This window comes from Lactuca sativa, chromosome 3 (assembly GCF_002870075.4).
Source record: "Lactuca sativa cultivar Salinas chromosome 3, Lsat_Salinas_v11, whole genome shotgun sequence".
In the NCBI taxonomy this organism is placed as follows: Eukaryota; Viridiplantae; Streptophyta; class Magnoliopsida; order Asterales; family Asteraceae; genus Lactuca; species Lactuca sativa.
Window position 1 is genome coordinate 188044303 of NC_056625.2, and position 18966 is coordinate 188063268.

Consider the following 18966-nt stretch of genomic DNA (forward strand, 5'->3'; position numbering starts at 1 on the left):
AATCCTTAATTTGAATTTCTAGGGTTCATGAGGGTTTTCACCCAAATCCTCAAATCCATCAATGGAATGATTAGATTGAGAATGGGATCATCAAAACAACTCAAGGGAGGTTAGAAACCAAAACCCTAATCAAGGAATCTAACTAATTTCGACATTAAGGTTTTCCCAAACCTTGAATTCGAAATATAGAGATAGAGGATGAGCAATTATACCTTTCAGGCTTGATGTTGCTTCATATCTTTAATTCCTAGCTTGATTTCTTAGCAACCACTATAAACCTTCCTTTTCTTCATAAAAATCACCATTTCACTCTCCTTTTCTCTCAATCACGTTCTTCCCAAGAAAATAGGAAAGAAGACCCATTTACTAGCTTTGAATTTTCCCGACTTGCCACTTTTGGTCTCATCCTTGCAAAAGCTCTTTCAAATAACTCTAAACTAACTAAAAGCTTCAATTAACTTCCAAAATGGTCCATCTCCATCTTAATCTTCACAAACTTAGTCCAAGTTATTAAGTTGGTCAAATCTCTAGTCAAACCTAAGTCTCACCCGATTTTCACAAATACCCCTTTAACTTTTAAGATGTTAAAATTTTCACTTATAAATTTCTAAACTTCATATCAATTAGAGTAAATTACACGAATGGTCTCTATGGTTTGGGGTAATTTGCGCACTTGGTCCTTAACTTATTTTTTTAACTCGGAATCTATTATTTGTTTTTGTTACACGCTTGGTCCCTGTCTTACCTAAAATGACTATTATGTCTTTATTTAAATAAATTAAAATATTATTTTTAGGTAAGATAAGGTGATGTGAGAGTGGGGTTGAAAGTGTCTTTATTTAAATAAATTAAAAAGTCAAGAGCAAAATAATCTTTTTAGGTAAGACAGAGACAAAGCACGCAACAAAAACAAACAGTAGGAACCTTCAGAGTTAAAAAATAAGTTAGGGACCAAACGCATAAGTTATCCCAAACCATAGTGACCATTCGTGTAATTTACTCTATCAATTAATGATATGATTATCCCATAATAATTTATTTATATAGTTTATCTTTCATTTATTTACTTTATTAATTTAAGAACCCAATCTTAAATTTTTAGGATGTTACGGTTCATATCTCAGAGTTTTTTTTATTATTTTTTTAAATTTTCAAAAAATTTATTTTATTGTTTTTTTGGATTCCGAAATACTACATTTTGAAATGTTTGATGTCAGAATTTTTCAATAAAATATCTAATTTTATTTACTAATATCGTATATAATTAATATTACTATGTTTGTTTAATATTTTGCTAATTTTAAATAAAAAATCGATATTTTTCTCAAAATTCCAGAATTGTTCTTGAAATTCCAGAGGATTTTTTTTTTTTTTTAAATCTGAAATTTTAGTCTGGAATCCAGTTCAAAATTTATCAAAAAATGTTTTTTCTTGGTCCAGAATACCCATTTCGAAATAAATGGTTATTTTTACAACTTTTTTGTTATTTTCTTTAAATACATTTTAAATTCTATGGTCTAGTTTTTCATTTTGTTAAGTTTCGCTATTTTGTCTTACTGCAAGGAATTTTTTTATATTATATTTTAACTTTAACTCCGACTCTACCACTATGTCTAATGACTAATATACATGACCAAGACCAAAATGATTCCAACCCGATCACTTTGTCAATTTATAATTTGAAGATAATTAAAACTGAGAAACATTTTACAATGATTTCGTCCTTTTTTTTTTAACCTTTGGTTAAGGGTTCAAGTTGCATTAGAAACATAAATATCAAGTTGCATTAGAAACATAAATAATATTAAAAGCACTATAGATTTGCCGTAAAAAAAATTTAGTTTTGTTTTATAAGTTGAAAATATGATTAACCAAGGCCCACGACGTCAAACGCTTGCACATTTATTTGTGGAAATTGACATATTCCCTCTTTTTCACGAAGAGATATGCGACACGTGTACGGCTACGATGCTGCTGTTGACGAAGAGTTCGAGAAACTAAAAGCCGACGTTCTCTGTGTCTCGAAATCCTTTTCCTTCATTGCATGACCAAATCTGTACGGCTTCATCTTTTTTTATAAATAACTTTTTAAAAAAATATAGTAACCAGGTGTACTTTTGAACGATAATATAATATAACTTTTACTTATAATGACATAATTACAATTATTATTGCTCATTAGTAATTTTTAATCTTAAATATGTTTTTATTGTCATCCATAACTTTGTTTTTATTGCAAAAGCACCTGATTTATCAAAAAGTTTTAAAAGATATATGATTATTTTTTAATATCTGAATGATTTTGCCCTATAAGTAAACATGAGTTTCATTTGAAACGAGAAAATTCTACAAATTTTGATCATTAGAAAAAATCTTTAAAATAACGGATAACACCCAAAGATAATTATCATAATGTCTCACCCCATTGTTTATTTTTTATTTTTTTTATTTTTTTTATGTTCATGATTACTACGTGGTTGTTATCATTGATTTTGAAAAGAATTTAGACACATAAAATGAAAAATCGTGAATTATATAATATATTTTTAATCGTTATTACTTATGTTATTGTAAACATGTCATTTATTTGATTATAAAATTATAATGTAATATCTTAAACATTGATTACAATAATACATTTTTTAGAAAAATACGATGAAAATACATTAATTGTATATACATTATGCATATTTTTAAATGACACAAAACCTATTACATATTTCCATAAATCCAAATCCAAAAAACTTATTTTTGAACTAAAAATAACTAAATGCTAAAGAACAATGACCATAAATGATCTGTGTCATGAAGGGGCCAACAATTTTTATCTGTTCGTAATCTCTTTGTAATCCGTTATTAATATGTAGCTAATCTGTCTATAACCCGTCACTATTCCTGCTAATCTATTGCTATATGTCAGCATTGCCACTTTCAAATTTTAGCTGTCCATTTTTTCTTTTTATACAACGCCTTTAAAATCAATAGACTGACCAAAAATATTATTAAAGTTAAACAAAAGTCACTATACAAAAACACATCAATAGAAATGATAACAAGATAGTCTAAAATGGGTCTCAATCATTGTTAAATAAAAAAATAAGTTCAAGGAAAAAGGGAGTTCGTAAGGCAAAAGTCTATTCATTTTCTTTCTATTCATATCAAATAGAAAAACCATTAAACTTTAAACTTTAAAAAAAAAATCATAACTTGTAAAATTTGATCAATAAATAAATTAAAAGGACAATGTATATTTATCAAAACATCATCAACCAATGTAATGTTTTAATGCCCTATAATTAATCAATTTCAAGACACAAAATAATAATAAAATTTATTATTACAAAACTAAATATTAAAGACAAATATATATATAAGTGGATTACCCAAATAGTATCATTTTGTTCATTATGTGCGTATCGTTTTATGTTTGTTTGCTTGTAGACACGGCAATAGCTCAGCAAGCTAACTACTCCTATACAAAACTATTCAATAATATTACTCATGTGCATTTTAGCCTATATCCATATATCTACACAACATTAACCAGTGATTTAATGGCGGAAGTAAGAGATCTCTGCAACTTCTGACCAAAGTAAGGAATTTTGTCTACTCTGTTCTTGTATTTTGTTTCTTCTAGGGTTTCGAACCTTCTCCAACAGCTCAATTTGGACACCAAAAGTTTCAAATTTGGTTTTCCAAACTCGTTAAACAAGTAGTTATATCGACTACATAAATTAAAGTTGAAGCCGAATTCCGAAACCTTAGATGCGGTTTCTATTTTTGGATGTGTAACATATCGTCAAATGGATCAGGTTATGAAGATCTGTTTTTGCTATGTTTAGACATTAACTTGTTAAGTTAATGTTAGTTATAGTTCGGAAGCTCTGTAAACTCTAAAGTATTGATGAATGTATTTCGGATTCACTGTCTATTCTTCGTCTTTTAGTGTATACGTTTTCGTCGGAATGTGTGTAGTAATCGGAATTTGAAACCGGAGGTTAGTTTTCAGGCGGATTAGGTTTTTTTTTAATACAAGATGCCGTTTGGTAGGAATGAGAGGATTCGGTTTAGTAAAATTTACTCTCTTTCGTGTTTTCGACCTTCGACAAGTGATGAACATGCTCAAATCGGACAAAAGGGGTACTCTAGAGTTGTGTATTGCAATGATCCTGAGAATCCAGAAGCACTTCAGCTCAGATACCGAAGTAATTACGTGTCGACGACGAAGTATACAGCGATTAATTTCATTCCGAAGTCTCTGTTTGAACAGTTTAGGCGCGTTGCAAATATTTACTTTCTTGTTGTAGCTTGTGTTTCGTTTAGTCCATTAGCACCCTTTCGAGCTTCGAGTATTCTTTTTCCTCTTCTGGTTGTGATTGGGGCAACTATGGCAAAAGAAGGTGTCGAAGATTGGAGACGTCGGAAACAGGTAAAGTTGCTTTTTTGGATACTTTTCTCTCATCTGTTGGTTGTTTTTCTTTTTCCTTGTGAAACCTTCCTTTATATGAAGATTTGATTGTATGTTTTAATTGGTTTTCAGGACATAAAGGCGAATAATAGAAGGATTCACGTATACAGAGGCAACTCATTTTCTCAAAGCAAATGGAAAGATTTGCGAGTTGGTGATGTTGTGAAAGTGAATAAAGATGAGTATTTTCCATCTGATCTTCTTCTTCTTTCATCAAGCTACCCAGATGGGATTTGTTATGTTGAAACCATGAATCTAGATGGAGAAACTAATCTGAAATTAAAACACGCATTTGATTTCACATCTTGTTTAAACAATGACAACTCTTTTCATCAATTCAAAGCAATTGTCAAATGTGAAGATCCAAATGAAGATCTTTACTCATTCGTTGGAAGCTTATCGTACGATGGTGAACAACATCCACTTTCACTTCAACAGATTCTATTAAGAGATTCAAAATTAAGAAACTCAGAGTATGTATACGGAGTTGTGATTTTCACAGGACACGATACTAAAGTCATGCAGAATGCAACGGATCCTCCTTCAAAAAGAAGTAAGATAGAAAGAAGAATGGATAAAATAATCTACATTCTTTTCACCACTTTGATTTCAATATCTTTCATTGGATCAATCTTTTTTGGCATAAGAACAAGTCGAGACTTAAACAATGAAGGTTATGGAAGATGGTATCTTGAACCCACAAGAACAACTGCTCTTTATGATCCAAAAAGACCAATTCTAGCTGCATTTCTACATTTCTTAACAGGGTTAATGTTATACGGATACTTAATCCCAATATCTTTATACGTATCCATTGAAATGGTAAAAGTGTTACAGAGCATATTCATAAATCAAGATCAAGATATGTATCATGAAGAAACAAACAAACCAGCTAGAGCTAGAACATCAAATTTAAACGAAGAACTCGGTCAAGTTGACACAATTCTTTCAGATAAAACTGGGACATTGACATGTAATTCAATGGAGTTTGTTAAATGTTCAATAGGAGGTGTTGCTTATGGACGTGGGATGACAGAGGTGGAGTTAGCTCTTGCAAAGAGGAAAAACCCGGGCAGCCATGGTGGTACTTCGGGCAGCCATGGTGATGATAATGTGAAATCAAGGAAGTTGATTAAGGGTTTTAACTTTTGGGATGAGAGGATAATGAGGGGAGAATGGGTTAATGAAAGTAACTCAGATATCATACAGAAGTTTTTTAGTGTTTTGGCTATATGTCATACAGCAATACCTGAAGTTAACAAGGAAACAAATGAACTTTCATATGAAGCTGAATCACCTGATGAAGCTGCTTTTGTTATAGCTGCAAGAGAACTTGGTTTTGAATTCTTTCAAAGAACACAAACAAGAATCTCTTTGCATGAATGTGTAAATGGCCAAAAGGTTGACAGGTGGGATAATACTTAGATATATCTTTTTTTTTTTTTTTTTTTTTTTTTTTTTGCATAATTCATGACTAAAATTGTAGAAGGGTGAAATGAAAGAAATGTCAAATGTCAATGTACTTTTATTGATTTGTTTATTATGGCACTTTACTTTCATTTCTCCATATTAATAGGAAGAATTGGAAGTACGATGCTATACTAAAGAAATCAACGAAAGTACATTGATATTTCTTGCATTTAATCTTTTCATAAAAACTAATATAATTAAATATAATTGTAAAAAGGCTAACATCTATCTATTTATAGCAATGCAATCCAAATATAAAACAATTGGGTATATATTTCAAAGTATAATCTCCTAATAAGAACAAAGTTGAAAGTACAATGCTATAAACGGGTAGTTTTTGTATTTTTTATTTTTATAAATACAATTTCTTAGTAAGAAATTTTTTGAAAGTACAATATTGTTATAGAAATAATTAAAAAGTAAGATGATGTAATACTCAAATAAATGAAAATATGTTACTTTCTTGCATTTATCCCTATCTTTAATCAAGCAACATACTTTTATTAATTTATTTATTTTAGCACCTTACTTTCATTTCTTCATATTACAACACTATACATCAGAAAATCTTCCCAATTAGTGCAATATCATCCAAATTCAAACCAATTTTCACTGCTATAATTCACTACAATTTTCTAAAATCCAATATCTTAATAAATATATTTCAAAGTACAATACTGCAATACAAATAAACAAAACTACATTGCTATTTCTTGCATTTATCTCTATCTTTAATCATAAAAAAAACACTACAAAGTTTCAATCTTTTAACATTTTCACAATTTTTACAGATCATATGAGCTCCTAAACATGATCGAATTCAACAGTTCTCGAAAGAGAATGTCAGTAATCATAAGAAACACTGAAAATCAACTCTTATTACTCTGCAAGGGTGCTGACAGGTGGCTTATTTACTCTTTTAACACATAAACTATAAATATTCAAATTTAAATATAAAATCTTTCCACTCACATTATATATATATTTTTTTATAAACTCAGTGTTATGTTTGAAAGACTTTGTAAAGAAAGTCAACCCTTTGAAGAGGAAACAAAGAATCATATCAACAAATATGCAGAGGCAGGTTTAAGGACTTTGGTGATTGCATATCGTGTTCTTGAAGAAGAAGAATATAAAAAATGGGAAAAAGAGTTTATAAAAGCTAAAACTTCAGTGTCTGTTGAACGTGATGATTTGATAGATGCTGCTGCTGAAAAGATTGAAAGAAACTTGATTTTACTTGGTGCTACAGCTGTTGAAGATAAACTTCAAAAGGGGGTAAGTATAAAAACTTAAAAAAGTCATTATTTTTTGATAATAATGAAAATTACCAAAATGGGTCGGGTCTTATTTCACAATTTGACCACCTTTTTGACTTTTTAACAAAATGGATTCCTATTTCACAGTGCCCAATTATAAAATTCTAGTAATTTGCAATATTATTTTTACCTACAAAAAGCTGCAAAATATGACATCATCATTTTGTGAAGGTTAATCTCAAAAAAGACCTTATAATTTGTGTTTTTTTTGGATTAAATCTAAAATTTATTTTTTGGCTGAAAAAAACATTGTATTTTTTCATTTTTTTCCGAAAAAGCCCTCAACTTTGTATTTTTTTTCCAAAAAAAAACCCTCAACCTTCTAAATGCTTCCGAATAAGCCCTCAATCTTTTTAGTTTTTCTCCAAAAAAACCCTCACATTTGACAATTTTTTTTGGAAAAAATGACTTAAAGGGCGAGATCGGAAAAAATGAAAAAAATACAAGGCCTTTCTCACATTCGAGGTTTAATCCGGAATAAAAAAACACAAAATATAAGGTCTTTTTTGAGATCAACCCTTTTCTGAATTGCAAAATCGAATCTTTTTCAATTTTTTTTTTCCTTTTTTATAATTTTTTAAGTTTATTTTGTTAATAAAAGGTCAAAAAGATGGTGAATTTGTTAGATACGAACATTGAGCACCCATTTTGGTCATTTTTTTTATTAACTCCATTATTTTTCTCTAATACTTTTATAGCATTATTTTTTATGATTATTATTTAACACAATGATTGTTATGTTGTTTTTCAAGGTTCCTGAATGCATACAAAAACTTTCAAATGCTGGAATTAAGATGTGGGTTTTAACTGGTGATAAAATGGAGACTGCAATAAACATAGGGTATGATATGATCTCACAAACATAATTTATTTTCAAGTTTTATTTTTTATTTTTTATCACATAAATTATAGAAGTTGACTTTTTGACCATGACATCTACAGATACGCATGTAGTTTGCTTATTCAAGGAATGAAGCAAATTGTGATCACATTAGACTCACATGATATTACAGCTTTAGAAAAGCTAAACAACAAGGAAGCCATTACAAATGTATTACTATTATTATTATTATTTGTTTAAAGATAATATTAATTAAATAATGAGAATCACTTGATAAAACATTATGAATTTTTGTAGGCAAAGAGAGAGAGCATAAGGAAGCAATTGATGGAAGGAAGATCACAACTTGATTTAGCTAAAAGTAGCTCTGTGTTGTTTGCTTTGATAATTGATGGAAGATCTTTGACTTTTGCTCTTGAAAAAAATCTTGAAACTTTGTTTTTGGATGTTGCAATTGATTGCAAATCTGTTATCTGTTGTCGATCATCCCCAAAACAAAAAGCTCTTGTAAGTAATTTTCTTAGGTAAAAGGAATGGAATAGCTTATTCCATTGTTAAGTATTAACATAGGTAGAAAAGGTGTTTTTGTTTCCTTCTATCATGGAATGGAATGGAAAATTGTTGTATAACCCATTTTTTGATGAAAAATCTTTTTTAAGAACTTCATGATTGTAATTAAATTGTAAGTTTGTTTTCTAAAAAAATAAATGGAGAATATATATTTTATTGTAATCTTATTTGGGTTTTAATGAGACATAATAAATTCTATAGTTATAACTAAAACATAAATTATATAATTATAATTTAAAAAATAGCACAAATTATAGAAAGTATTATATTTCGGACAGTTTTGCAGTTTAACTACTAATACTTTAATGAGTTTTATGCACAAAAGTCTCATTATTTTGGAAAATTTTGAACAGAAAAGTCCCGATTATTTAACATTTTGCCCAAATTAACGGAAAAGTCATTTTTTTTTTTTATTTTAACAACAAATGACAGATTATGTGATTTTCCCAAAATAATAAGACTTTTCTGCATAAAACCAAACATGATTTCATACAATGTAACGAATCATTCCATTCCTTTCCATTTCATCAAACTAAACAAATTCTATCAAATTTATCATCTTCAAGTAATTTCACATTAATTAAATTATTATTATTATTTTTACACACATAGGTTACTAAAATGGTAAAAGAAGGAACACGAAAGACAACATTAGCAATTGGTGATGGTGCAAATGATGTTGGGATGCTTCAAGAGGCTGACATTGGAGTTGGAATAAGTGGTGCAGAAGGAATGCAGGTATTTTATTTATTTATTTATTTAGTTTTCCTATTACAACATTCTACTTTTTATATTTTTATTTTCTTATTTTTGTTTTTTTAAAAAATAATTAATTACAGGCTGTAATGGCAAGTGATTTTGCCATAGCTCAATTTCGTTTTCTTGAACGATTATTATTGGTTCATGGACATTGGTGCTACAGACGAATTGCTATGATGGTAAAGTAAAACCATGATTTAATAATATTCTTTTTTATTTTTACCAAAATTATTCCTCATATTACACAATAGTGGTAAACACTAGAAATAACATTGTACTTTCATTGATTTGTTTATTATAGCATCATACTCTCTTTTTTAACATATTGTATTTTTAAAAATCTACCCAATAAATAGAGTAAATTACACGAATGGTCCCTATGGTTTCGGGTAATTTGCACGTTTGGTCCCTAACTTATTTTTTAATTTGCAGACTTCGTCCCTGTCTTACCTAAAAAGACTGTTTTGCCCTTGATTTTTTAATTTATTTAAATAAAATGGGGTAGGTAAGGTAAGGTAATGTGAGGTGAGGTGGAAGTGGGGTTGGGGGTGTGTTTATTTAACTAAATTATAAAATCAAGGACAAAATAGTCTTTTTTAGGTAAGACAGAGACCAAGCCCGCAACAAAAACAAACAGTAGAGACCTTCCGTGTTAAAAAAATAAGTTAGGGACCAAACGTGTAAATTACCCCAAACCATAGGGACCATTCGTGTAATTTACTCCAATAAATAACAATGTCATCCAAATACAAGACAATTTTTACTATAATTAGGTAGATTTTTCAAAAAAAAAAAACACAAGTACAATTCCTTAATAAGAAAAGACAATGAAAGTACAATGTTGTAATAGAAAGAAGTGAAGTTGTACAATGATTTGATAAAAGGTGGGGTTCTCTTTTGTCTGTCAAAAGACGAAAATGCCCTCATCATCCTGGTTATAAACAAAATAGTCCTAGAAAACTTGTCATATCCTAGTGGTGAAAGCATTGAAAATTGAAAGTGTGTTTATTTAATGTTTTGAATATATATTAAATAATATATATTTATTTATTTATGTTAATTACAGATATGCTATTTCTTTTACAAAAACATTGCTTTTGGGTTCACACTATTTTGGTTTGAGGCACATGCTTCTTTCTCGGGTCAACCCGCTTACAATGATTGGTACATGTCATTTTACAATGTTTTCTTCACTTCACTTCCTGTCATTGCCCTTGGTGTTTTTGATCAAGATGTTTCAGCACGACTCTGCCTAAAGGTAACTTTTTTTTTTTTTTTTTTTTTTTTTAATAATTTAATGGACTTAATCGGGATAGATATAATATAGGAATGTTTCATTTTGACTTAATACATACAAGTTACAACAAATCTTAATAGGTTTACACATTTAGAACTATTTCTTACTTAATTAATTACCTTTTCATCCATTCAACTCCCTTTTGTGATTAGTCATATCTCATACGCTTGCAACAAAATCATTTTATTTAGTAAATTACGTTTTTGGTCCCTGAGTATATTTTATTTTTGCAATTTTGGTCCTTAAGGTTTTTGTAACTTTTAGTCCTTGTTCCAAATGAAATGACTATATTTTTAGGACAAAAATTGAAAAAATCAGCTATATCAAGGGACCAAAAATAGTTGTTTACTTCGATCACTGTTTAAAAAAAGGTTAATGTCATAAATGGGTAGCGACCTACTTTTTTTTTTTTTTTTTACAAAACACAATTGTTTTATTAAAAAAAAAAATACTATTCACAGTATATCCTTATTTTAATGGTATTTTGTAACATAACGTTGCATTTTCTTACCTTTTGAGGGTACTTTAAAAAAAAACAATTGTGTTTTTTAAAATCTCAAATAGTTCGTTAATCGTTACCCATTCATGACATTAACCCTTTAATCTCCCTTAACCAAAGTATGAAAAAATGTTAAAAATACAAGAAAGCGGAACGTTCTTTTAGCATTTTATCAATTTAGCCACTGATTACGATTATTATTAAAAAAACAATATTTCAACAAGTAAATCGATAAAATCTAGGAACTACGTTGTGCCTTTTTGTATTTTGCCATGAAAAATGGTATATTTTATACGGTTAAAAAAACTACATCGGTCTAATTAATTAATCACTTGCATAAAAAAGTTACACGACTAAATCGATAAATAGTAAAACTACAACTACCTATCTGCTTTTTTTTTTAAAGTAAATTTTTTTTATAAAACGATAATACGCAGTACCCGATGCTATACCAAGAAGGAGTACAAAACATCCTCTTCAACTGGCCAAGAATCCTCGGATGGATGTTCAACGGACTTCTAAGCTCCATGATAATCTTCTTCATATGCAAAAACTCCACAATCCACCAAGCCTTTCGTTCAGATGGCCACGTCATCGACTACGAAATCCTAGGTGTCATAATGTACACATGTGTCGTCTGGGCTGTCAACTGCCAGATGGCACTTTCCATAAACTACTTCACATGGATCCAACATTTTTTCATTTGGGGTAGCATCTTCTTTTGGTATGTATTTTTAATCGTATATGGATACCTAAAACCCGAATGGTCAACAACCGCATACCGTGTTTTTATTGAAGCGTGTGCACCAACGCCGTTTTTTTGGATGACAACGTTGTTGGTTGTTGTGTCGACGCTTTTGCCGTATTTTCTTTATAGAAGCTTCCAAACGAGGTTTCATCCGATGTTTCATGATGAGATACAAAGGAGGAGGTCCGAAGGGAGTGAGAGTGCGTGTGAGGTGCTTGATAGGGTGAAGGAGAGAATTGACCTTTTGGGTGAGAGGATGAGGCATAGCCATAGGGAATTGTAAGGCGGTGTTTGGTTTGGTTGGTTGTGGAATTACGGAAATAGCCTTGTGTGGAAGTTTGGGGAAGAGGGGGGTTTTGTGTAAAAGGTGTAATGTGTAATGTAAATGTTGTTATTATAGGGTATATATTAGTGTGTAATTATGTGTTCGTTTTCTTTTTACTGAAATACAAGTCTTTTTTTTTTTTTTTTTTTTTTTTTTTGTCTCATGTACATACAACAAAAAGAAGGCCATGTATTATATAAATTTATAAAAACAAAAACATTTGGATTTTTATTTTAAAAAATATATATTAGTAAAAAAAATATATTAAAATAAAAAGGAATCAATGTCATTGACAAATAGTTGTCCTTAAAAATATTAAAACGCGATAAACATCTAATGATTACAAAACTAGCAAAAAGTCGAGATACTGTTATCCTTAAATTCCAATTAGAAAAGCAACAATTCACATGCCTCATAAATTCCAATTTATCAATTATACATTTATCTTCAACCTAACAAAAAAAAGTTTATGATTCTTTGTGTTCTTTGAAAAAACCTCGACTAAGAGGAAAGGTGTGGGTAACTTACATGCAATGAACTAGGGTTAAGGATTAAAGAGGCTAGATTAGGGTTTCAATTGATGCTCACGAAAGAACATGGACCGAAGCAAGCCTTCCAAAGTAGTCCACTGGATTTCTTTGACTCTCCCTCTAGGGGGTCCATGCAAAGAAAGGTCCAACCAATTGATCCATCTTGTCTTTAACACAAATTGACTTATCTATTTCCAAAGCATACACTTGTGGAAATATAAGTTTTAGATATGAATCTTCCAACGAATTGACCAAACATTCTCTCAGAAGACAAAGAAGTAAAGAACGATAGCCAACCTTTTCTTAAAAACAAAAAGATCAATACCCACGCAACACGAAGGAGGGACAACTTTAAAATGTTGAGCCATGTGGTATTAGACTTCCACCTTTGCACCCTAGACTCCAAAGCATGAAAGCACCATGAATGGGTGGATCTAGGGTAGGAAAAATGTGGGCAGTTGCCCATAAATAACTTTAGAATAACTATAAAAAAATTATAAAAAAAATAAATAAATTTACACGAACATATATAATCTGTCCTCTTGAAATATAATATGTATCTTGTATTTTGTGTTTGCCCCCACGACGCCACCATGGTATATCCATGTATCGCCTTCACCACTCTTAGATAGTTAGATGGGTCGTTACAAACCTCCAAACCCAGTTAAATATTACACAATTTATTTTTATAAAAACACCTCATCTTTTATTGTACGTAAGAAATACAAAAAAAGTATAAAAATAATAATAACATTATAAAATTATAAATTATAAAAATGATGGCGTACTTAGAAGGCTCTCCAAAGCTTCAATTTGGAGGCTTAGCTAGTTGGACTGGAAGCTGGTTATTTTGGTCTGTTTGTTGGGTAGGCTGCGCACACTTCAAAATACGAGCCTCAAGTTCGAATTGCACAATATTGTGTGCATAAGCTTCTTGGAGTAGACTCGACAATGGTCTCGGCTAGCTCGGCGAACACCGGGCCGGGCTCTCAGCATGCTGAGCTCGGCTTGGGAACTTGGCACAAATGTAACGATGAGAGAGAATGTATGCCATTGTATGGGTTTGAATGAGTTGAACATTGGAAGGGTCTTTGTGACTTTTTTGTTCAATTTTTTTTTCAAAAAATCCCCCCTTTTTACCCTACATAAATAACACTACATATTCTATTTTATCCCACTTCACCATCTTCATTTTTTCACTCAAACAATACAACTTTGTTGAAAAAAAATGGCTTCCCCTTCCACCCAAAAACTCAAAAAAATATCAAAAGAAACACCAAAAACCCAAACATCTATTATTCACCAAATTTCGTTCAAAATCAAAGCGATCGGCCAATTTATTATCCACAAAATTTACACTTTGGTAGTGTTTACTACCAATTTTAAACCCAAAACCAACCTCAATACTAAAATCAAACACAATAAACAAACTTCAATTCCAAAGCCAATCACAATTTCAAAGGCAACTCTAATTTCAAAACCAACTACAAATGAACTTCTCATCCTAAATGGAAACTCACTTCAATCCATTTGATGGTCTTCCCGACTCCCCAATGAATTTCCAAACCCAATTCCAAACTCAAGGGGAACCTGAAGTCGTCCCAAAAATGGAATTGGAGCCGAAAGAGAATCCACCACAAAAAAAGTGGAAGGACAGCTCCAAAACAATGAACACCGACTGAAGAAAAGGCGTTAACTCGTGCGTGGGTAGATGTTTCTGAAGATTCGGTAGTCGGAAACAACCAAGATTGTCCAACTTTTTTTTCGTAAAATTACACGGTGTTTTTTCACGGAGATGAATCTTGGAGAGTACCGGAAAAAAGACCAAATTTATTCGAAATGGAGAAATATTAACCAAGTGGTGACAAAGTTTGATGAGGGTGTTTTCGAGTGTCAAACAACAATGGTAAAGTGGTGCAAATGATGAAACTATTTTGAAAAAAGTTGTTGACGTGTACCAGAATAAGAAATTGCCCAATTTCAAATTTCTATATGTTTGGAATATTTTGAAATTGCAAAAAAAAAAAAAAAAATGGCAAGAGGTCGACGCTTTTGAAACCTTTACGATGGTTCTTCTAAAAGAACCAAAATATCTTAAACGATGCATAGTCAAACGTCTGACGCGCATGTCGGGATTAACCTCAATGAGGAGAAGCCTTTTGAGGCTCCAAGAGCCATTCGTCCCATGGGAATAAATCGAACCAAGCGAAAGGAAAAACGGAGGCAAGTGGTTCGGGAAATGCTTCGGGTGATATCGACTAACTAACAACCAAAATGGACAATTTGAAGTCGTCTTTGGAACAATATTTGACGGTCGCACAAGAGAAAGAAAAAATTGTGCCATGACGATCTTAACGGGAGATAGTAGCGCTCTCACATGACATGAAAAAGAAATGACGATAAAAACAAAAGAGGAGGTTGCGAAAAAATATAACATCTAGGTTTCATTATTTTATTTTCATGGTTTCATTATTTAAATTTCAGGTTTGTAATTTGAAATTATATATATATATATATATATATATATATATATATATATATATATATATATATATATATATATATATATATATATATATTAGAAAAAAAATAGCATGACAACTAGGCAACACAGGCCAAATAAATGATAAATTTTGGCTAAAATGTGACAAAACTGACATTACTTTCAGCATCCTTATGCGGCTTGCTGTTAAAATATATTATGAAAATATACATTTTCAAAAGTAAAAGTAAATTAGTAATTCTTTTCCTAACTTCTAAAATATTTTCCCCCATTTATTTTGTCTTTCAATTTCCACAATTCTGTCATGATTTCAAACATTATTTATCTAAACCATGATAAATGAAAAAGATCTTAACCACATTTTTATGAAAAATCAGTATTAAGCTATATATGGCCACATATATAACTACACTAATCTTTTAAGTGTAGTTTCAAGCCTAGATTTCTTTGTACATCTCCAAATCTCGACACCAGTAACATTTCCAAGCATCACAACTTTTGTGTCACTAGTAACTAAATATGCGACTTCGGCTGTGTTTGACGCACCACAGCTAGTTTGTTTTTCGAGTTTTTTTTTTTGTTGTCGTGTTTGGTAAGTCAAAAAGTAGCTTATAAGCTAGCTTTTTGAAAAGCTACTTAGGCTATGTTTAGCGTACTAGCTGAAAAGTTAACTGCTAAATAAAAAACTAGCTGATAAAAAATGACGGTTGGTAAAACTAGTTGAAAAGCTAGCTGAAAAATATGAAATGATATAAAAAGACGTTTAAAAGAATGTGTTTTTATAATTAATTAAAAGGTATATTTAGAAAATTTAAAAAAAGTTTCTAAAACGTTAGGCTAAGTAGTTTTTTAAAAAACTAGCTTATAAGCTACTTTTTGGTTTGTCAGACATGACAACTTAAAAAAGCTCGAAAAATAAGCTAACTTTTCAGCTAGCTGTGGCACGAAACATAGCCTTAGACTAGCTTTTTAGGAGATTTTTTTTTTTTTTTTTTAATTTCCAAATACACCTTTAATTGATTATAGAAACACATAGTCTTACATGTTCTTTTATGTTATTTTATATATTACAACTAGTTTTACAAAATGTTATTTTTTATCAACTAATTTTTCAATTATTAGCTAGGTTTTCATTTAACAGCTAGCTTTTTAACTAATAGTTTTCAACTACTATGTCAAAAATAACCTTCCCTGCACAACCTTATATTAGCTAATTCTGTTTTGTAACGCTTCCCTTTTACTAATATTTTACTAGTTTTTTTTTTAATAAAACTTCGTTATTCCATAAAAGCATAACATACGACTTCTGCTACTATAACATCACCAGCATTCAATAATCAATCACAGTCAATAATAATAGCGATGGAGATATTGATGGTTGTGGTGACACGTTAATATCAACGGTTCATGTTTTATAGGGGCAAAGAGCCAAAGATCGAATCATATTTATTAGGTTTAGTTATTGGTTCCAGATGTCAAATTTTGATATATGCCGTTGGACTTGGGACCCATAATATAGATGTAATTATGTTGGGCACAAACTACAAGAACTAACCACATTTGTACACGTACATTTTGCAACTAATTTCTGTACAACTACCAAACCTTTTTGGGATGCTAAACCACACCAATATTCCTGATCCAAACATATGTGTCCTTTTAGTGACGTGTTTTTTCCTTTTTATTTTTGGAAAGCCAGAGGGTGTTTGTGAGTACTTAATTGCTTATCTATTTCTTTTAACGTTTTTTGTCTTATGAAAATGGAACTTTCAAAAAAAAAAGTTTGGATTGTCATTTCAAAATGTTATAAGTTTATAAATATTTTTCTTTTTTAGTGTTTTGCAAAATGATAAAAAAAAATATTTTAAAAATACGAGACAATTATACATTACAAATGGTATATAATAATTTAGAAACAGTAACTTATAAAAAATGACTTATTGAAAATGTAAGATATCTATAAGTTATTTTTAAAATAGGTATCTATTATATTTCAAACACTTTTTAAGTTTAACGGGTATAGAACCGGTAATAAATTAAAAGATTTCTCTTTTAGGCTATTCTCAAAACACCCTCTTAATAACATAAACATAATTTTATATTTATTGGGTTGTGAGTTTATGTTTTAAGAATAAATGTATTATTTTCTTAATCACTTTATATGTTGACTGTTTTAAATAAAAATAAATTTATAAGCTAACGGTTTTTGAAATTTCATTGATCATCGACCAAATATGGTTTAATTATGAATGTTGTGTATAGAGTGGTGATTTTGACATGAAGGAATGAGTCGATTCAATTATATTTTATCTTTAACTTATTAAATTGTAAAACGAAAACAACAAATTATAAATGAATAAAAGAAAATTATAATAATGTAACATATATTTTAGATGCAACATCCTAATTTATTTAATATAAGATATACTTTAAGTTGTTGTCTAAGTTTTTAGATGCTAATAAGACACCTCTTAAACACTCTATTATCATTTTTATAAAAAGTCAACCTATAATCAACTACTTATAATTAGCTTTTTTGGAAAACAATACAATTTCAGCTAATAAAAATATTTAAAAAATTAACTAGGGTGTCCTTATTATAATATGAGGTGTCTTTTTAGCCAACCCCTCTCATCTTATGTAGGTGGAGCTAGAGATCAATCATAGTGTAACAATATTCTAGATGACATGTGTCCACACTATTCTTCTCACACGTGTATGAACAAAATGGCCTCATGTAGAGGGGCTCACCTGCCAGCGCGCTACATCCAATCAATATATATATATATATATATATATATATATATATATATATATATATATACCAACACAATGACCAAATTTCTAAGTTCAAGCATATTTTCAAATTCAAGCTTCGATTAAAGTTTGTTACAGAACGATCACCAAGAGTTTTTCATTTGTATTTTTGTTATAATCAACCGCTACATGAAAATAGAGGGGGGAGAGGGAAACATGTCGTGGTGATGGTCGTGGCAGAAGGGAGGCCTACATGAGTGGGGTCAGGATAGATATGAGCCTCTGTTAGTTTTAATAAGTTAAAATATTAAAATAAATAAATAAATATTAAAAAAATGTAACAGCCCGGATTTCCAGGTATCTTTTATTCATATATTTTTGGTGTTTTGTGAGGGGACTCGGCAAGTTGGAGCTCAAACTCGCCGAGTAGGATCGCGGTTCTGGACGCGGGTTCGCGCCTGGACTCGGCGAGTCCAAGGAATGGACTCGGCGAGTCCGCACTGTTTAATGAAATCCTAATTTCCCGGTCCTAAGCCCTATTTAAAGGACCTTATGGCCCTTCATTGCGGCTACCTTGACCTTGAGAGCACCAAAGCAGCTGAGGGTTCTTGTGAGTGAGATAAGAGGCCATTATTCACCAAATTTGTGTGTATTTGCAAGAAAGGAAGGGGAAAGTCAAGCTAGAAGAGTTGGGGAGCTTGGATCTACTTCCATTTCGTCAGAGGAAGCTTCTTGAGATATCATTCAGAGCTTATTCCCGTGTTTTTGTTGATATGGTCAAATCTAGGGTTTCTTCATGCCTTGTTTGCTTTGTAATTGAAGTGTGAGAGGTCCCATGGGGATATGGTACCTAGATCTAGACCTTAGCAGGTCCAGAGAG

General features: G+C 30.6%; 1 protein-coding gene across 1 annotated transcript; it reads left to right on the forward strand.

Annotated features, from left to right (window-relative positions):
- The first annotated feature begins 3406 nt into the window (after positions 1-3406).
- On the forward strand, positions 3407-12399 carry LOC111895442 (probable phospholipid-transporting ATPase 8). The gene is made up of 11 exons (XM_023891518.3): positions 3407-4429; positions 4541-5877; positions 6730-6840; positions 6940-7216; positions 8010-8098; positions 8200-8308; positions 8396-8605; positions 9281-9406; positions 9508-9606; positions 10494-10685; positions 11661-12399. The coding sequence occupies exons 1-11, from the start codon at positions 4037-4039 to the stop codon at positions 12252-12254; spliced, it is 3537 nt and encodes a 1178-aa protein (XP_023747286.1). The 5' UTR covers positions 3407-4036; the 3' UTR covers positions 12255-12399.
- The last annotated feature ends 6567 nt before the right edge of the window (positions 12400-18966 follow it).